This window comes from Pelodiscus sinensis, chromosome 2, assembly GCF_052426305.1.
Source record: "Pelodiscus sinensis isolate ZL-2025 chromosome 2, ASM5242630v1, whole genome shotgun sequence".
In the NCBI taxonomy this organism is placed as follows: domain Eukaryota; kingdom Metazoa; phylum Chordata; order Testudines; family Trionychidae; genus Pelodiscus; species Pelodiscus sinensis.
Window position 1 is genome coordinate 249,128,898 of NC_143053.1, and position 21,711 is coordinate 249,150,608.

Here is a 21,711-nt window from a genome sequence, read left to right on the forward strand (position 1 = left end):
GGTGATGGTGACCTTTGAATTGAATTAAATAAAGTTGGGGTCTTATAGTTCTGATCAAGAGTCCAAGGGTACCAGTACTACAAAAAAACTCTTTACAAAAGATTGAGGTACTCAAATTTAAAACATAGATACACCCATTTAAATTTGCCATTATGGATAAAAAGTTATAAAATGTTCTACTGACAACACTCCTGATGTTCAACTGATTATTTAAATGATCAGGAGCAATGATGAGAAGCAACAATGATGAGGAACAACAATATAGGCACGGGAAAGGCCCCAGATTGTAGCAGATTTCTTCTTAAAAAGGACTACAAAAAAAAGTGAGAGAATTTAGTCAAAAATTGCCAAAAGGGATTATTTTAAAACTTGTATTATTCTCTGTGAATAAGTTCATTTTTCATCAATCCACTTAAAAAAAATCACAATGTGCATGTAGTTTATATTCTGTGTTTCATTTGGTGCCATTTCAATGAGACTTTTATTAAATGGGTACTTAACATTCCTATTAAAGCTGAACTATTAAATGTAATCTTAGCTGTGGTGCTATGCAACATAACAAAAACAAAACTATATAAAATATTGTCACTTTACATCCTTGATAGCCACGCTAGCTGGGCTTCAATTGTTACTTTATTTACTCTTACCCTCATCCCTTCAAACCGTGATAATGCTCTTAATGGTCTCAAAGCTCGGAGAGTCCTAAGGGATTTCATGGGTCCCATTTCAGTACATCCACGTGAATTAACTATGAGGCTTATTAAAGAGACCTGAATGAAGACAAAGTCCAAAATATTAGTTCAATTCTACCATCTGTTCCCCCTCCTCTTTATATTTTTAACTCTTGCTTTAAAAAAAAACTTACCCGTGGAAGTGTGAATAAGCAGCCTGTATAGCACAAGTAGAAATGCATCTTAAATGGACACTGACAAGTACAAAATAATGAGTAAAAACTTGGTCCCATGGAAGTTAATAGTACAATACCAATTTTCTTTAGTGGTGCCAAGATTTCACCCAATATATTTTAACAAAACAAATATACTTACCTGTGTTACTAACACTACCTGAGGTTATTAAAGCTGAAAGGAAATCTCAGTCTAAAATTCTAACAGAGTAATGATTTTCATTGCCCAAATTGAGACACAGTGAAGAGATCCAATTATCAAATGATGGGTTCTCAGCACTTTTTAAAAATCAATTCCCCTTCATGGTATGTCCAAAACAGAAGAGTGACCATTATGTTCCTGTATGCAGTCCACAGAAGTGTTCAAACGCAATACTTACACCTACAATTATGAAATCAAGCCAACACCAGGCATTGGTGAAATACTTTGTGAAGCCATAAGCCAACCATTTCAGAAACATTTCAAGGACAAAGACATAAGTGAAGATTTTATCCAGAAATTCCAACATGGTTCTAATATTTTTCCTTTCTGAAAGATGAATGTCTTCAAATGCCTGGAATAATAAAGATTAAACATAATCTCGCTCGACAGAATTTCAGTGGAATATTTTAATATGCATTATGAAACTTGAATATTCATCTTGCAAGCAGTGATACATAGGTTTAGCTTTACATGTGTAAGTAATCCCAATGAAGGCGATAATTAGAGCTGGCTGAAAATACAGAATTTGTTTTTCATGATTTCAGAAAAGTTTTCATCATGCATTGAATTGTTTCACAGACTGGAATCCAGAAAAAGTTACATTTGGGAAAATGCCAAAATGCTTTGTTTAGACCTTTTTAAATCTAGAACAGCAAATGTCTGACTATTCATGATTATTCAGCTTTTTTCTGCATCATTCAGGGATGGAGGTGAGATGGGATCTCCTCAGCATTCCCAAAAGTGCTGCCAATCCTGTCATACTGGACTAATTTATTACTGTGGCGTGGCAACTACACATGGCTCTCTATCCCTACTGTGATAGTGACTGACTCTCTAGAAGGCAGGGAGGGAGTTAGAAAACATTCCTCTGGTCCCACCTCAGGTGGCAGCACCCAGATTTGAGGCTTATCACATCAGACCAGCAACTTGCACCCATTCTCCTGCAAGTGCACCTTACACCACCTTAACCAGCTCCTAATATGGAGGAGCGTGACCAGGCATAGTATGTCTGTGAGCAGCACTCAAAAGAAAAAGCAATTGCAGGCTATGGTTATGGTGCTTGAAGACTGGAAACATGCACTTGTATTACAGGAGCTGCCCATGGAGGCCTGGGAATACTACCATGCTAAGCTAGAATAGGGAGGGAGGAATTTATCTGAGGGCAGGCTGAGCTCACACCCCTGATTATGGGTACGCTGTTGTTAAAATGTTGGGGTTCCCTAAAAATAATATTTTGGGGAGAAAAAAGTTTTGACAAACATTTTTGACCAGCTCTAGTGACAATAGTGAAAAGGAGATATAAGATACTGTAGAAGAGCTTTATTACCTCTTACCCTCATCTCTTCAAACTATGACAATGCTCTTAATGGTCTTACTATAGACAAAGAATAATCCCACTAAATTTATTCAGACTTACACCATTTTACCAATTTGTAGTTTGGTACACACACACACACACACACATCACTACTGTTCTGAGCAATTTTGTTTTTAATGGATTCTAAAGGAAGAATATATTTTCAGATAAACAGAAATCTGGTGGTGGTATAGCTGTCTTCATCCAGGGATATAACAAAGACAAGGTGGGTGAGGTAATATCTTTTATTGGGCTAATTTCTATTGGTGGGAGACACTGACGCAGAGTCACAGAGTCTGGTTTATTTTCCATTCCCATCAGATTCCTAGAAGTGACTCCTTTTGTGTGCTATACCACAGGTGTTCCTAAATTAGGGACACCTGGAGTATGGAGGTTACACTGTAGTTTCATTTCATGTTGCAAGAGAATTAACATGATGGGTAAGAATCTTTGATTTTAATGAAACATCTATTCTGTATGAAATAACTGCCCACAGAAAAGCCACCGAAAAACCAGTATACAAGCAGAACAGAAATCATCTGTCCTGAGACTTATAGTACTTTACTGTCATTGTAAAAAAAAAGTCACCCTTATGTTAAGTAATTTTTCCCTCTCCCAACCAGTCTGAAAATACACCTTTCTGTTCTAAGCAAAAAAGTCATGTCTTGGATATATAATTAAAGCTCTATATACATTTATAATTCAACCTGATATGAGATTAAGTAAAAATTTACCAGGGCCCCGCTGCTCAGCAGGATCATAAATATGATAAAGCTTTCAAACCAGGAATGTTCAACAATTTTGTAGCAGGTTTTCCTCAGATTCCACCACATTTCACCTGGAAACTTTGTGGTATTCACCACACAACATGGGAAATGTTGAACGCAGCCTGAAAGAGGGACACGTGTTACATGAGCATCCAGTGTAACTATGGAAATTTCTGGGTTCAGTTCCTTAAATGTATCTTCTGCTTCTTTCCTCTCAGTCCTTTATTATTTGAAAGCAAACTATACAATTATTTTAAGCAATTAGGAATACCTTGCACCAATTAGTGAGCTGCCTTCCAGCTCACTGGAAATGACTAAAAACAGCAAGAATGCTCTTGGAATGCTGATGACTGAATTGACATAACAGGATGGCCTTCATGGCATTAGCGATTTACCAGCTTTCTCAATACCATGACTAGCATGGTACTTATCTTATTATATAGCTGGGGCAGGCAGAACTGCTTATTCTTAAGGCTGCCTGACACTGCCCCTTATAAAGCCCCATTTTCAATTCCCTTATAACTTTGTCAAACTTTAACCATTTTGACTGAAATGTTCCATGCTGGGGGTCTGCCACAAGTCTGTGCAACCTTAATATGGCCCTTTGTGCATCTGGATAATGAAACACTCCTTAATTATATGATCATATTTTTTTCCACAAGACCCCTGCTTCATTCAGTGCATAAGGATGGAGCTCCTCTGAGAATAACTAAGAGACGTGGTACCAAAAACAAAAAGTATTTTTGTAGTATCCTTGCTTTATTTATTCCAAAAGAGAAATGTTGTAATGGTAGACTTCAGGAAGAGAAAGGATGGCCTCATGGTTATGACAGGTGAATGGTGCCTGAGAAATTACATTGTACATCTGTTTCTTCCACAGACTTCTTATGTTGTGTTAGTTAAGTTACATAAAACAAACTTTTCACAGATGGTCATTAATTATATGTGCCTCATTTTATGGGAGCCTGACTGAAGGCCTTGGAGTCTCATAAACAGAAGTCCTGAGCACACACAGCCAGTAACTGAAATTAATTGGATCTGTGCTTTGAACACATGAAATTCTATATACTATTAAGTACTCTGAAAAATCAGGTCCTAGCTGTCTCCATTTGGGCACCCAAAATTAGTATTTTTAACTTAATCTCCCCAAGTCTCCATTTCCCATCTATAAAATGAGAAAATACCATCCCTTCACCTTACGAAAGTGTTGTGAAGACACGTTAAGCACTGCTTGTGAAGCTCTCATGTACTATAGCACAAGAGAAAATCCCATAAGAAATGTGATAATGCTGTCTTTATAGGAGATTTTGAATAGGGTACAGAAAACATGGCAAAGGACCACACACTAATCAACAAAGAGAAAACAAAAGACTGAATAGCTGATTATCAAGTGAGAGTCTAAATGAGGCAGGGTGCTAAGGAAAAAATAGTATGTGATCATGTAATTAAAGAATGTATCAAAATGGATATACACAAAGAGGACAGGTTAGGGATGCACAGACAACTTCAGTTCCGGCATTTCCTAACTTATGAGTGCTTCACTTTGCAACTTAAAATAACATTTTTTTTGTAATTATTACAAAAAGCATATATAATGTCTGGGGTATGCATGTCATGGATATGTTGGAACTGGTTTTAACTAAGTGACCTGCTTCCTTACTGTTTATAAACAAGTTTTAGATGATTACTTCATACCCATTTATATTGCATAGGTAGATCATAGTATACTTTTAAATAGTTTGAGAGTCCTGTAGTGGTATTCACTGTGTTTTATGTTCTGAGGAGCTACTAGGACTAGACAGAGTAGGTGTATGTGTAGCAAGACCTTAAGGCTACGTCTACACTGGCCCCTTCTTCGGAAGGGGCATGCTAATTTTGAACTTGGAAATAGGGAAATCCACGGGGGATTTAAATATCCCCCGCGGGATTTAAATAAACATGGCCGCCGTTTTTTTTCCGGCTTGGGGAAAAGCCGGAAAAAAGCATCTAGACTGGCGCGATCCTCCGGAATAAAGCCCTTTTCCGGAGGATCTCTTATTCCTACTTTGAAGTAGGAATAAAAAGCGGAAAAAAAGCGGCGGCCATGTTTATTTGAATCCAGCAGGGGATATTTAAATCCCCCGCGGATTTCCCTATTCCCAAGTTCAAAATTAGCATGCCCCTTCTGAAGAAGAGGCCAGTGTAGACGTAGCCTAAATGTTTATAAGTATTTAATAAATGTGGTTATTTGGAACTGAATGGCCAGTGCAGTTTCTTTATATTATTTTTGTTCTGTAAACAGCAAAAGACGTAATGCCACTTTCAGTGTACTGATAAACACTTTTTAAAGCTTGCCTCATAAAATTATCCCTACAGACCTGTAACCATGTTTGTTCTTCAACTCTGAATTCTGTTCAGTTTGTCAACAAGAAATGAAAGCAGTGTTCTAAGAACAGTTTTACCATAAAGGGACTTGACCTATAACAAGTTACTTTTCCTGACCTATGATGATGATAATGATGATGGGCAATCACTCATTGCTGAGTTATCTTCCGAGGGAGTTATGGACCCTCAGGCTAAGTCTAGACTGCTGGCTTCTTTCAGAAGAAGCTTTTCTGGAAGAGATCTTCTGAAAAAACTTCTTCTGAAAGAGAGCATCCACACTGCCAAAGTGCACTGAAAAAGCAATCTGTTTTTTCAAACATAAGAACGGCCGTACTGGGTCAGAACAAAGGTCCATCCAGCCCAGTATCCTGTCTACCGACAGTGGCCAGCACGAGGTGCCCCAGAGAGGGTGGACCGAAAACAATGATCAAGCGATTTGTCTCCTGCCATCCTTCTCCAGCCTCTGACAAACAGAGGCCAAGGACACCATTTTATCCCCTGGCTAATAGCCTTTTATGAACCTAACCTCCATGAAATTATCTAGCTTCTCTTTAAACTCTATTATAATCCTAGCCTTCACAGCCTCCTCTGGCAAGGAGTTCCACAGGTTGACTACACACTGTGTGAAGAAGAACTTTCTTTTATTAGTTTTAAACCTGCTCCCCATTAATTTCATTTGGTGTCCTCTAGTTCTTCTATTTAGGGAACTAATAAATAACTTTTCTTTATTGGCCCTCTCCACACCACTCATGATTTTATATACCTCTATCATATCCCCCCTCAGTCTCCTCTTTTCTAAACTGAAAAGTCCCAGTCACTTTAACCTCTCCTCATATGGGACCCGTTCCAAACCCCTAATCATTTTAGTTGCCCTTTTCTGAACCCTTTCCAAGGCCAAAATATATTTTTGGAGGTGAGGAGACCACATCTGTACACAGTATTCAAGATGTGGGCGTACCATAGTTTTATACAGGGGCAGTAAGATATTCTGGGTCTTATTTTCTATCCCTTTCCTAATAATTCCTACCATCCTATTTGCCTTTTTGACCGCCGCTGCACACTGTGTGGAAGTTTTCAGAGAACTGTCCACGATAACTCCAAGATCTCTTTACTGATTTGTCGTAGCCAAATTAGCCCCCATCATACTGTACGTATAGCTGGGGTTATTTTTCCTGATGTGCATTACTTTACACTTATCCACATTAAATTTCATTTGCCATTTTGTTGCCCAATCACTCAGTTTGGTGAGATCTTCTTGGAGTCCCTCACAGTCTGCTTCACACTGAATGGATGCTATCTCGCATTTAAGCTGTGATTACTATGAACAGAGTGGCCACCAGGGCACCTGTGCCTTTTCCTCTTTTCTCTTCTTTCGAAAGAACTCCCTCTTCCCCATCCACACACGCCTTTTTTTGAAAGAGCTCTTTCAGAAAAAGGCTTCTTCCCTCATAGAAAAAGGATTTCCAATGCTGGAAAAAACCCTCTGTTCTTTTTATTTACTTTTGAAAGAATGCAATTGCAGTGCGAATGTAACTCAGGTTTGGTTGGAAAAATGGCTATTTTTCCGACAAAACTCAGTAGTATAGACATACCATCCAATGTCTGATAAGGCCAATTCTTGAACAAGTTCTATTTCAGTGAAGACAGATGTTTCCAGGTACAGCAGGAGGATTTTGACCATGACTAGAAGCCAATCTCCCATTCTTCCTGCACCTCTTCTCTTCAGCATGTCGGTGGGCAAATTCTCTCCATTTTGAGTGATCTTAGATGAACCAGTGTCTCCCAAGTGTCAGTGCTGCACTTCTTTAAATTATCCTTTCGTAAGTCCTTATAATGCTTCCATTGTCCTCCCATATTACAGTACCCTTCTTTCAGCTGAGAAAATAGGACCTATTTTGGGAGGTGATGACCTGGCATCCAAACAGCATGACCAGTCCAGCAAAGTTGCTGACGGATGATCATTGCCTCGATACCTGAGATCATTACTTCTTCGAGAACACCAATGTTAGTGTGCCCATCTTCCCATTTGATCTTCAAGATCTTTCACAGGCAGTGTTGGTGATACCTCTTAAGGACTTTCAAGTGATGTCTATAGGTTTTCCAGGTTTCAGATCCATACATTAGCATTGGGAGAATGACGCCTTGATAGACAAGAAGATTGGCGTCTGTTTGAATGTTGTGATCTTCAAAAACCCTGTGCTGTAAATTAGCAAAGGCTGCACTGGCACAGTTCAGATTATGCTGGATTTGCACATCAATATCTGCTTTGGATGAAAAATAATTGCCAAGGTAGAGAAAATGATCTATATTCTCCAGTGACTCTCCAATTCATTTGAAGTGGGTTGATGGAGCACTTTGGTCTTCTTTATGTTGAGGGTAAGACCAAGAAATGCATAAGCATCAGCAAACACATTCAAAATAGTTTGAGGACCTTTCTCAGAATGGGCAAAAACTGCATTATCATCAGCATACCGAAGTTCCACGATAGATGTGGTGGCAATCGTACTCTTAGCTTTCAGTCTGCTAAGAGCCTAAACAATTTTCCCTCCATTCTGTAGATTATTTCAACGCCAGCTGGGAGCTTCCCAGCAATTAGGTAAAAAATGACTGCAATAAAGACCACAAACATATTTGGGGCAATGAGAGAGCCCTGTTTGACTCCTGTTTGTACTTTGAAAGGTTCACTCTGGGTGCCAGTGCTGCTCAGAACAGCCGCTTTCATGTTGTCATGAAGCAACTTTAGGACATTGATGTATTTACCAAGATATCCAATATTCAAAAGTATAGTCCAAAGGCCACGGCCTGTCACTGAGTCAAAGGCTTCAGTTAGATCAATAAAAGCCATGTATAGTGCTTGGTTTTCCTCCTGGCAGCTGAAAACAATTGGAATCTTCCCACTGGCTTTAATAGTTTTGGATCACATATTGCATTACAAGTTATATGTAATTTGCTTTATTCTCTTTTTAAATTACTGCTTCCTAAATTATCTCTCTCTGGGATTATTTTTACCCAAATATCTTATCCTGATAATTTCATTGTAGTACTTGTCCATGTATTTTATATCTTCTTTATTATTTCTTTTTTAGCATTGATGTTTGCAACATTCTCCAGTTTAGAGACATATGCTGGAGCACCCCTGCCCACTGTGTATTGGGCCGGCTTACATGCCCCCGCTCATAGTGGGCCCCACAGGTTAACCGTAACTGGTAAATATCATCTGGTAAGGGAGATGATTACCAGTTAACCATTCACATCCCTATGGGAAGCAGGAAATATATCAGACTGGCACATTAAAGTATTGACGATGTTTCTTTTTTCAGTTATAAACACAAGCATGAAACCACAATGGTTATCTGCTTCACTGGTATCTACTCCAGCGCTAGTTTATGGAGCCTTTGTTAGAACAGTAATTTAGTACTTGCACCTGCAATGAAACTTCCTCATGCTGAATTTCTGGACAAAATTCAGGAATGGAAGAGTGGGGGAATCAGAAGTAATTGGGAAGGAAATACTTGTGTGTTGCAGGGGAGAGGTTGGGGTGGAATGATAAACAAGGCCCTGAATAGTGCAGGAAAAATGTGGAAGAGAAGATAACAGGGGAGATCATGGTAAGGAGGGGTTGTGAAAATCTAGAGTGTGGTTAAAATGAATAGGGAGCAGGACAGAAGCGGGGATAGTGAGCACAACGAGGAAGAGGTAGTCAGATAGGGTTAGTAAGTGAAGAAAGAAGCTCGATGGCAGAAGCAGAGCTGCTATGGATAACTGAGGTCACAAAGTGGGTGGATACAAGACATAAGAAGTCAGAAGAAGCGAGGATGGTTGAACAGTACATTCAAGCTGCAACAGCTAATGGCTGATGGAGGGGCCAAAAGAAGGAGCCTTTGTGTCTTGTGAGTCAGCTGGTAGGAGGAAAGAGCATGTCCGCTGATGGGAGTGGCATTGTGAGAAGGGAAGCTGAGTACTTCCCAGCTTTCTAAAATCAGCTAGTTCTCCAGGAACATTGGTCCTTTCTAATCATAAGGAACCATAACCCAGGAGAAAATGAATTTAAATGTGAATTGATCTTAATGACATTTTACCCTTTTACTTCTAGTACAGACACTTCAAGGAGAGTACTGTTTGTTCTGAGTAATAAAGGATATGAAGTAGGGGCTTGAAGGAAATGTTAATACATTTAATTTTTTCTCTAGTGAAAACCACTGTTTTCTTGGTTTTGGCTAAAAGGACCCAGCTATGATAATTTAAATAAACATTGAATAAAATACTGACGTGAAACATACTTGTAAAGCTATTCAGCAATTTAAACTAAGCTTCTGGACTTACTATCCTACAGAAATTCAGCTAGACGCTAATAAGTTCTCTCCACCTTTTCATGTGTGTTTTGATTATTACAGAAATCTATGGATAAAAAATGCTATGCAGCTACTCAATTGATATACTATTATTAAATAATCTGCAAGTAGACAGTGTCCTGGTGTTGACTGCCAAAGTGTCTCAACATTAAAATAGGAGAATAGGCTACTTTGGATTGTTCATCTCATTTCCTAATCATAGTGAAATCATCAGATCCTTACTTTCTGAAAAACAGTTATCAGGTTCTTTTAAGTCTTCAGCCAGCTCGGGGATCTGTTTCAGAAGCTCTTCTGGATTTGTGAAATCCACTGTGCTGCCTTCAGAGCAGCTGATATAATCAAGTTTCTAGACAAGAGAAGACAATATATCAAAAGTTTGTTTAAATGAGTCACTATACTTTAAAATAAACTGAATAAGTACAATGGTGAATAGTTCTGAGTGACGCAGTGATAGTCACAATCACCACAGCACTGATACCCAGCACTGATGAGATCTGCACAATCATGGTCTGCATCTGTTCATTCCTCAGACTCTGGGGAGTCATTTGTATTGGGCCTGGACCACCTATATGTCCCAGTCCCAACACTGTGCAGGATGCCATGAATTACAGAACCCACCAACTTGGCCACCACAATAGCAAAGGACTCTATAGTGGCCCTTTTGGGCCTATCAACAGATTCGAGGGCAGGGCTCCAGGGCTGCTTCAGTAGCGTTGATGCCTCGAGGTTGCCCTTCTACAGCCTCAGCATCCCATAAAGCCACGGCAGACACCATGAGAGACACAGCTGGCAGACTGGAGGAGTAGAACTCTTAGGGTGCGTCTACACAGCACCCTTGGCTTGAAACAAGCTATAAGATTTGCACTACACAAATTACATAGCTTATTTTGAGTGTATCTTAAAATAGCTTATTTCATAATTTGGTGCTGTCTACACAGCACCAAATTTCGAAATAAAGCACTATTCTGAAACGTCTCCTACTCCTTGTGGAATGAGGTTTACAGGACGTTGGAATAGTGAGCCTATTATATTCAGAAATAATAGGCTTGCTGTGAAGATGTGGGATAGCTATTTTGTGATATTCTGGTATCCCAAAATAGCGTTGCAGTGTATAATCAGCTTGGAAAACTGTTTCTAAACACATTAAAAATTAATCTAATGTGTTTTAAAATTATACAAAAAAAAGGACTGGACACCGCAGAATGGCCCCTGAAACCATTTTCTGGAATAAAATGCTTTGGGTAATAAAGATGTCAAGAGATATAAAGTAGGCAATGTTAAATTTACAGGTAATCATTCTGAATCAAAGGCAATTTACAAACTAGTTTCTCTTTCTAATAAAGTGTTAATGAATACTTATAAATACAGCACTGTGCCATTTCCATTCACAGAGACCCAACAATTCCACAACTAACCAATGAGACACAATACTTAAAGTTAAATATAACTGAACCAAGTAAATTTACAAGATATGTTATGATGCAAGTATTAGTCAAAATGGAACAATAATGAACACCCACAAGGCTGGAATATCTGAAATCTCCCAAATATTTGAAGAAAAAGTTCTTGTGCTTTAAACATAAAATAGAATAATAAAAAACTTACTGTACAACATTATTTTGGAGTCATTATCAGATTCCAAAAAACTAAACAGAAATATGCAGCTATTGGCCCATGTTGGTGACTTTATGTTAGGTAAGAATTCTTTTACCTCTTTATCTTCTTTTGATGAGTCGACCTTCCCTTGTATAAATATGTTTAACTCGCTTGAGTCATCAGAGAAAACTTCAGATCCTTTACTCCATACTCCTGGGCTTTTACATCGCTCTCCCCTCTGTCTCAGGTGGTATTCCTGCTAAAGATAATCTTAGATGGTTTTATTTTATTTTCTCTTTCCTATTTTATTCACAGGGATGGCACACTTAATTTTAAAGAACACTCCAAATGGTACACCAACTACCCTGAAGTGTTCTCTCACTCTCTTAACTTTTTTGGAGAGAAACAAACTGGAAAAAGGTTTTCTTCATTATCTAAAATTAATTAAGAAATTTCAAGAGCAGGCAGCTAATCAAGGGCATGATCAAAAGTCCACTAAAATGAATGGGAATCTTTGCAACAGAACCAAATGAAGAACTCAGTATAACTATGTAGCAGCATTTAGGATCTGTAGGGAAGATTTTAAAGTCACAATCATGACTCCTGAGACATTTCCTGTGGGTACCCAGGATTCTGAGGCACTTCACTACCACGTGCCCTTAGTAAGAGAAAGCCTTGTCTGTCCCTGCTGTGGGTCAGCTCACCAACTCCACTGTCCACAGGCAACACCAGTATTGCCTTCTATATCTAGCAGGTTCTACTTTCTCTGACTTAGCAATAGGCACCTTCCAACCCCTAGCCACTCCCAGTATCCAGGCCCTGTTCCCTGTACTCACCATACTCTCAGATTTGTTGCTCCCATAGAAGCATTACACCTCAGATTCACCAATTATACCTCAGATTACCACTTTATTTAGCAGTCAGCAATTAAACACATGCATAGTGAAAACAACAGTACAAAGTTTATTCAAAAAAGTATGGCACTTCAAGTGATAGCAAACAGTACAGGAAACAAATGGCACACTACACGTATTCTAGAACAGTGTTTCTAAAAGAAAACCACTACACGTATTCTAGAACAGTGTTTCTAAAAGTCTACCATGGAAACACTTTTAGAAACACTTTAACTGGCCACCCTGGTTTGTTTATGTATTGGCACCGCGGCCACGGAGCCTTGCAGCTCCTATTGGCTCCGTTTTGTCTTTTGCATCCAAGGGGAGCTGCAGGAAGCAATGGCCCAGCCCATACCACTTTCCATGGCTCCCCTTGGCTGCAAAGAATATGATCTGAGGAAGTGAGTCTGGCCCACGAAAGCTCATCACCTATTAAACCAACTTGTTAGTCTTTAAAGTGCTACATAGTTTTTCCTTTTGTTTTAGTCTTCACAACATTCTCTGGAAAGGAATTCCACAAGTGGATTGTGTGCTGCATGAAGAAAAACTTCCTTTTGTTTTTTTAAACCTGCTGCCTATTAATTTCATTTGGTGACTCCTAGTTCTTATATTGTGGGAATAAGTAAGTAAATAACTTTTCCTTATTCACTTTTTCCACCTCAGTCATGATTTTATAGACCTCTATCATATCTCCCAATAGTCTCCTCTTTTCTAAGCTTTTTAATCTCTCTTCTTATGGGACCTGTTCCAAACCCCTAATCATTTTTGTTGCCCTTCTCTGAATCTTTTCCAATGCCAATATATTTTTTTGGCGATGAGGCGGCCACATTTGCACAAAGTTTTCAAGATGTGGGTGTATCATGGTTTTATATAGAGGCAATAAGTTATTCTTTGTCTTATTCTCTATCCCTTTTTTAATGATTCCTAACATTCTATTTGCTTTTTTGACTGATACTGCACACTGTGTGGGTGTTTTCAGAGAACTATACACAATGACTCCAAGATCTCTTTTCTAAGTAGTTGTAGCTAAATTAGTCCCCATCATATTCTATGTATAGTAGGGATTATTTTTTCCAGTGTGCATTACCGTATATTCCGGTGTACAAGACGACCTCTGAAGTTAAAAAACATCCCCCAAAAATCGGGGGTCGTCTTGTACGCCGGATGCCCCGCCGCCGGAGCCCCTCTGCGGCTTTGAAAGCCTCGGGGGAAGCCGGCGGCGGGGCATCCCAGGCGCGCATGGGCTGCCCGCCTGCCGGAGCCCCTCCGCAGCTTTGAAAGCCTCGGGGGAAGCCGGCGGCGGGGCATCCCAGGCGCGCATGGGCTGCCCGCCCGCCGGAGCCCCTCCGCGGCTTTGAAAGCCTCGGGGGAAGCCGGCGGCGGGGCATCCCAGGCGCGCATGGGCTGCCCGCCCGCCGGAGCCCCTCCGCGGCTTTGAAAGCCTCGGGGGAAGCCGGCGGGGGGGCATCCCAGGCGCGCATGGGCTGCCCGCCCGCCGGAGCCCCTCCGCGGCTTTGAAAGCCTCGGGGGAAGCCGGCGGCGGGGCAGCCCATGCGCGCCTGGGATGCCCCCCCGCCGGCTTCCCCCGAGGCTTTCAAAGCCGCGGAGGGGCTCCGGCGAGGGGGGGCAGCCCATGCGCGCCTGGGATGCCCCCCCGCCGGCTTCCCCCGAGGCTTTCAAAGCCGCGGAGGGGCTCCGGCGGGGGGGGCAGCCCATGCGCGCCTGGGATGCCCCCCCGCCGGCTTCCCCCGAGGCTTTCAAAGCCGCGGAGGGGCTCCGGTGGGGGGGGGGGAGCCCGGGAGCCCAGGCGCTCCTGGCAGCTTTGCTCCCGGTGCCTCTGGTCTGCTGGGGACCATCTCCAGCAGACCAGGGACACCGGGAGCAAAGGAGGCGGAGGGGCGCTGGGGTATAAGATGAAACCCTATCATTTAATTAAAAAGATAGGGGGTCGTCTTATACGCCCAGTCGCCCTATACGCCGGAAAATACGGTACTTTACATTTATCAACATTAAATTTAATTTGCCATTTTGTTGCCCAATCACTTAGTTTGGGGAGATCTTTTTGAAGCTCTTTACAGTCTGCTTTGGTCTTAACTATCTTGAGCAATTTGGTATCATCTGCAAATGTTGGTACCTCACTGTTTATCCCTTTCTCTAGATCATTTATAAATAGGTTTGGTTTCTAGGACAGATCCTTGGGGGACCTCACTAGTTACCTCTCACCACCCTGAAAACATACCATTTATTCCTACCCTATGTTTTCTGTCTTTTAACCAGTTACCAATCCATGAAAGGACCTTCCCTGTTATCCCATGACAACTTTATTTAAGAGCCTTGGTGAGGGACCTTGTCAAAAGCTTTCTGGAAATCTAAGTATACAATATCCACTGGATTCATGTTTGGTCCTGCTGTGACAGCAGGGGACTAAACTCAATGATCTCTGAAGATCCCTTCCAGTACTAGTATTCTATGATTCTATGTTTGTTGACCTTCTCAAAGAACTCTAGTCTAGTAGTTTAGTAAGGCATGATTTCCCTTTACAGAAACCACGTTGACTTTCCCCCTACAAATTATGTTCATTTATGTGTCTGACAATTTATTCTTTACTATAGTTTCCTCTAATTTGCCTGGTACTGACTTTGACTTACCAGTCTGTAATTGCCAGGATCACCTCTAGAGCCCTTTTTAAATATTGGCATCATGTTAGCTCACCATCCACTGTTTTTATTCATGAGCTTCAATTTTCCCTGTAAATGTCCTCTTTTTGAAGATTCTGCAATCTCTTCACTAGCATTTATACAAATTGCTGCCGATTGTGAGACAAATACACACACAACCAGACAGGGAGATAAATGCCATTATATGTTCCTTGAAAGGAATATTCCTGAGGTATGTCATCTTTGGGTTACCTGCCTTGAGAACCTAATTTTCAGTTTAGACTCACAACATTTTTAATATTAAGAGTACACAGACTTTCCATGCCACCATTTAGTGTATTACTATGCATATAACTGACCCAAGGGATCCCTGCAAAGCTATAATACTGTGCATACAGAAGTCTCTCCACAGTTAAAGAGAAACAGCAAAAATTTCAAACACATAAAAATGTGATACTGTGCACTATAATATAATAAATATAACTTGGAAAGAGCCATTCCATTTTTAACGCATCCATCTTTTTGTTAAAATGTCAGAAGAGAAAGCAATGTCTCCTTGTTAACAGTTCACAGAGGCCTTGTCTCTATTTCCTCTCTGCCAGGTTACTGATACCAAACATAGATTCATAGATTTCAAGGTCAGAATGGACTACTATAATCAACTAATATAAATCTGTCCATAATGCAGACAGTAGAATTTCACCCAGTAATTCCTGCATCAAGCCCAACAATGTATGGTCTGTATTTCTCTCTTATTTTAAAGACTCCAAGTGATGGAGAATTTATCTAATCCTTGGTAAATTCTTGTAACGATTGATCATCCTCACTTTAAAAAAATAAAACCGTTACTTACCTTTCATAACTCTTGTTCTTTGAGATGTCTTGCTCATGTCCGTTCCATGCAGGTGTACAGATGTCAGAGCTTTTTTCCTCCAGTGGTACCTGTAGGGCCAGTCAGGGAGCCCCCCTGCAGTGGAACTACTATATCAGTGCATATGTACCTTTGCTGGTCCTCCACCCTCTCTGTTCCTTCTTCCCGGAATCCTCCGACAAAGGGGAGGCAGGTGGGATTTAGAATGGACATGAACAACACATCTCGAAGAACAAGTTACAAGAGGTAAGTAACTGCTTTTTCTTTGAGCACTTGCTCATGTCCATTCCATGTAGGTGACTCCCTAGCTCTATCACAGGAGGCAGGGAAATAAACTAAGTGGAAATGGACTGCAGCACAGCCTTGCCAAAGGCTGCATCATACCTGGCCTGATGCACAATATCATAGTGACTGATGAATGTGTGCACCAATGACCAGGTGGCTGCCCTGAAGATGTCAAGATGTCAATGGGCACCTTCACTAAGAAGGCCGAGAATTAGGCCTGTGTCCTCGTGGAATGAGCTGTGGGGAGGAAGGCCTGGCCTGTTAGCATGTTTTAATGCAAAACGTGATGACGTGAACCAGGATGATAAACATTGGGCCAATACCCGGAAGCCCTTCATCTTCTCAGCTATGGAAATAAAGTGTTGAGGTAAGTTGTCCAATGGTCTTATTCTTTCTATATAAAACGCCAGGGCTCTCCTGACATCCAATGGGTACAGGGACTGCTCTTCGGGCATAGAGTGAGGTTTTGGGAAGAAAACTGAAAGGTAAATGTCCTGAGACATATAGAAGTGGGAGACCATATTAGGAAGAAACGTAGGGTGAGGTGCAGTCTGACCCTGTCTTTAAAGAAAACTGTTTAAGGTGGCTCCAATGTGAGGGTCCTCAATTCTGAGACTCTTCTAGCCAATGTAATGGCCATCAAGAAGTTGACCTTCCAAAAAAGGGGTTTCATAGAACAAGTGGCCAAAGGTTCAAACGGGGGTTGGGGGAGGGGCTCATGAGCCTTGACAGGACCAAGGCTGATGGACACAGGGGATAACATGTCCACTTCCCCGAGGAAGCACTTGACTAGCACATTTGCAAACAGTGCTGCCCTCCTCCCCTGGGTGAAATGTCAAAATGGCTGCTAGATGAACCTGAACAGATGAGGTGGATAGGGGATGGAGACCTCCATGGATTCCACCTCTCTCTGGGAGGCCCACAGGGTGAAATACCTCCTATTTGCCAAGTATGCAGCTCTAGTGGTGGGTTTCCTGCTCTCCTACAGAACCGTCCTTAATGCCTCCAAGCAGAAACATTCATCACCTGTTAACCACAAACCTTCCATGCTGAAAGGTAGAGAGAATGGAGGTTCGGGTGGCACAATTCTCCCTCCCCCAGGTCCTGGGTTATTAGATCAGGCAGTAAGGGAAGGACCATGGGCTCCTCCACTGAGAGATCCAAAAGGGTGGTGAACCAGTGTTGGCAAGGCCATACTGGCGCCACCAGAATCACTGAGGCCCTGAACCTCTTGACCCTGAGGAGGAACTTATGTATCGGAGGGAATGGCAGGAAAGCATAGAGCAACTGAGGAGTACATTCCACATGTAGGGTCCCCCCTGACCAGGCCATGTAGGAGCAGAAGTACCAACACTTCTGGTTGCTGTGGGTGGCAAACAGATCTAAATGGGTATGAGACTACCTGAGGAAAATCTCCAGCACTACATCCCCCTGAGGGACCATTTGTGCACCCTAAGGGTGTGACTACACAGCAAAGTTATTTTGGAACAATTGCTGTTATTCTGAAATAACTATGCAAAAATCTACACAGCAATTCCGTTATTTCAAAATAATTGTAAAATAACGGACAGCTTATTCTGACTTCTGTAAAGCTCATTCTACAAAGAATAACCTCTATTCTGAAACAGCTATTTCAGAATAGGGGCTGTGTAGAATTCTCGACCTCTGCTATTTCGAAAAAGTCCCTCACCAGGGCCACTCTAAGTTATTCCTCCTGGGGCTCTGAATCAAGATAGAACATCTACATTAGGGAAGCCTGCCTCGGACTAATTTTGAGGCTTCCCTGCAATGTAGATGTGCTATTTTGAAATAAGCTATTTTGGAATAACTGCAGTGTAGACATAGCCTAAATGACCTGCTGAGCTTGTCTGCCAAGACATTCTGGGTTCCTGGGAGGTGTGTTGCCTCCAGGTGAATACTGTGGGTAATACAAAAATCCCAAAGGAGCAGAGATTTTCTGCTCAGGACTGCTTGGGGGAGTCTTCAAATGCTGCCTCTCTCCCCGAGCAAAAATCTCTCAGCTCCCATTGGCCAGTTTCTGGCCAATAGGAGCTGGGAAGTTTTCTTGGGGAGCAGAGGCAGCGTGGGAAGCCTCCCTCCCTGCCTTCCATGTCTGGAGTGGACCCTATACCTCCCTCCTACACTTCTCCCATAGGCCAGAATCCTCTCTTGCACCCATACCCCCTCTCCCCCAATCGTATACCCCATTCCCCTGCCCCAGGTCACCATCCCAACCCTCTGCACCCCCCCCTTCACCCATGTTACAACTCCCTCACAGACTTTGCACCACCTCTTAGAGCCTCTCCCCCAGGCCAGAATGCTCTCCTGAGCCCTTACCCCCACCTGGACCATGCACCCCAAGCTCCGGCCTCAGATCACAGCCGCCTCCTTCACCCAAACTCCTTCTCAGACCCCATACCCACTCCTGAACCCAAATCCCCTACCCCAAGCTTCCTTCTGCACCCCGCCTCAGTCCCAGACCCCACCCCCACCCACTCCATAGAACTGCGGCCCTTGACCACTTGCCAAAATCTTGAAGTGCCCCCCCCATTAAAAATTATTGCTCACCCCTGAACTAACTATTAACCCCAAGAATTTACTAGGAACATTAGAACACTAAAACAGACTATATACACTAAGGCTGAGGGTAGACTTGTGAGAAGTCGAGATGCTCCATCTATTGTCACAGGCGGTAAGAAGAAACTGTGGGGGTGAAGGGCCAGCAGAGGTATAAATGCACCAACAGAGTGGAGCCACTCCAGGGGGCTCGCTGGCTGGCCCAATGAGTACCACTGGGGGGAAAAAGTTCAGACAACCATGCAAGCAGCATGCATACACCTTCATGAAATGGACATGAACAAGCACTCAAAGAATTAAACCTCATTTCCAGTCAGAACATTTTAAATTTCAAATTCCTGCAGCTGGATCGTGCTTTGCCTTTGTTTGCTAAATGAAAACCTCCACTAGTATGCAATATATTATCCCTGTATATGCTTCTTACCTGTTTATTGTACTCAGTTTCTGAGAGTGTGGTCATCTTATTATCATCTTCTTCATAATCCTCAGTATCAGTATCTGCCTCAGCAATAGGGACACAGACAAACATGTTGGGATTGTTGATGATATCTTCAAGAATACTAACAGAGCATTTGTCCCCATTTTTCTCAGTCCCATTGTTACTGTGATTTTCTTTACAATTCCTTGTTTCTTTCCCACCCTCCACACACGTGTTCTTGGCAGCCAATTTAATTGTTTTTTTGGCAATTTTCTTTGGATGACAGAGCTTTCCACAGCAGTAATCCCATGTTTTGCGTTTCACTTGGCAAAGTCCCCTTCGGATTTGAGCAAATGCAGTCTTAAGATTGTTCATCTCTCCATCATCTTCTGGAGCCTGGAGGTTGTCAGCACTGAAGGAGTTCAGCAGCAATGCAATGAACAGGTTGAGAACCTGAAAATAATTGAAATAAAAATAAAATAAAGGAAACATAATTTTGAAAAGTAAATATTGGGCATGAAGATTATAGTGCCTTTCTAAACAATTTTTTCTGAATGCACCAACCACACGAAGATGAAATGAACTTATTGGTTAGCAAATTTTTTTCATGCAGCATATTTGCCTCTCACAATGGTATATGTTTCTATGATCACCCCCCCAAAAAAGTAGATTTTGTGTAGCATAAAATGACCTTATTGCCAATACAAGCCTATGTATGAAAAAAACACAATTTAACTGAAACATAACAAGATTTTAAAAAATTGGTATATCACAGTATTCTGTCAGTCCCACAAGAGAAGGCAATTACATAAAATTATGGATATACTAATTATTGGGGTATTAGTCTTTTACCTGGGCTGTACTGGCAAAACAGTCTTGGAGAGGATTGAACAGTAGAGCTACAGCCGCTCCCTGAGATGCGAACGGTCGAGTTACGACTGTTTGCACTTACGACTAAGCTCCCATGGAGCGGTTGTAAAGGCGGTCCCCGAGTTACGAACGCAACCCGCGCTTACAAACAGCGCGATAGCATGTAATTCAACGGGGTCTGAGTTACAAACGGATCGAGTTATGGCCAAGTGTTTGGTCCGTAACTCGTTCATAACTCGGGGAGTGGCTGTATTTGGATTTTAGGTAAGAGCACAGTTTAGACCTAATACAGGATAAGAAGGCTCTGACACTAGTCTCATAACAGTTTTACTTAGGTGTAATTACAACAGACTTGAGTTGAGTTGTTTTTGATTTTCATGTGTGTGAGATCAGACTCAGGCTCAGTATGTCTATCAACATTGTACCATTGCAAAAAGAATATTCTAGTTCTTATTTCCCTTAGGTAGAATCAATTTGATTGCAGGTGGCATTGCAAAATGTATATTTGGTTAAAGGTTGAATATATTGCTCCAAATAGAGTTTGGGAGGTGGCTGAATCAGCTGTTACTAGAATCATGTTTTTTCCTCCTGGGTTTTCCAAAGGGGGGGGGGGCGGGGTGTAGAAACTTGGGAGGAAAACCTATTTCTATATTCATTTTAAGATAATAGTGGGATTATATGGTTGCTTATCTTTAAGTAATGGTGGTTCTTTGAAAGGAGCTATCTATATACAATTCCATGGATGGTGTGCACATGCCCTTAGCACTCAAGTCTAGAGTTTTTTGGCCAGCAGTGTACATTGAGGCCATACCAGTGCTTTGAGTGTTCTCATGCCTCCAAAAGAAGACATCAAGTGTGGGACAATCCCAACTGCTCCTCAGTTTCTTTTCCAGTATAGAATCCTAATGTGGTAAAACTCTGTTGTAGCAGGGAAGATGGGTCAGTCGTGGAATGTATATGGACAGCGCATTTTTTTCTCCATTCAAGATCATCTGAAGAAGTGTGTTTTCCCCATGAAAGCTGATGATACTATATATGTTTTTGTTAGTCTCTAGGGTGCCACAGGACTACTCATTGTTTTTAAAGTTACAGGCTAACACAGCTACCCCTCTCAGACTTGCTAAGAATCAGTTACTTGAAAAGAAGTAAAAGAGGGTTATTCACCTTGTGCAATAATGGAGATCCTTCTAGATTCTCCATTACTAGGATGGTGGGTACTCCATCTTAGGTGTCTGGGGTGCCACTGTGTTCCGAGTCAGAGATTTTTGGTAGCAGTGTCCTCCGGTAGGCTGCACACACATAGCATGCACAGCCAACTATTCCTTCAATTCCTTCTCTGCCACAGAAGAAAAACAACTATGTCCAAAGCAGACGGAAGGAAAGGCGGGTAGTAGAGCACCCATAGGCACAACCGTCTTGAAGAACCTTTGTTACTACACATGGTGAGTAACCCTCTCTTCTTCAAGAAATGCTCCTGTGAGTGTTCCAACCTAGGTGATTATAGAGCAGTACCTGTGATTGGAGGTGGGTGCTTTAGCTAATCAGTATCACACACAATAGCTAAAACAGTGTGCCCAAACCGGGTGCCCTGGGACAGG

At 41.7% G+C, this 21,711-nt stretch overlaps 1 protein-coding gene across 1 annotated transcript in view; it reads right to left on the bottom strand.

Annotated features, from left to right (window-relative positions):
- The window catches only part of LOC102448247 (sodium channel protein type 5 subunit alpha-like), a 122,444-nt gene that overhangs the window by 27,955 nt on the left and 72,778 nt on the right, over nt 1-21,711 (bottom strand). The window contains exons 16-21 of the mRNA XM_089776792.1: nt 19,250-19,696; nt 11,658-11,798; nt 10,169-10,292; nt 3,198-3,352; nt 1,285-1,458; nt 648-770 (exon numbers count right to left, since the gene is read on the bottom strand). Coding sequence (XP_089632918.1) covers nt 648-770; nt 1,285-1,458; nt 3,198-3,352; nt 10,169-10,292; nt 11,658-11,798; nt 19,250-19,696 — 1,164 coding nt within the window. The remainder of the gene's footprint in view (nt 1-647; nt 771-1,284; nt 1,459-3,197; nt 3,353-10,168; nt 10,293-11,657; nt 11,799-19,249; nt 19,697-21,711) is intronic.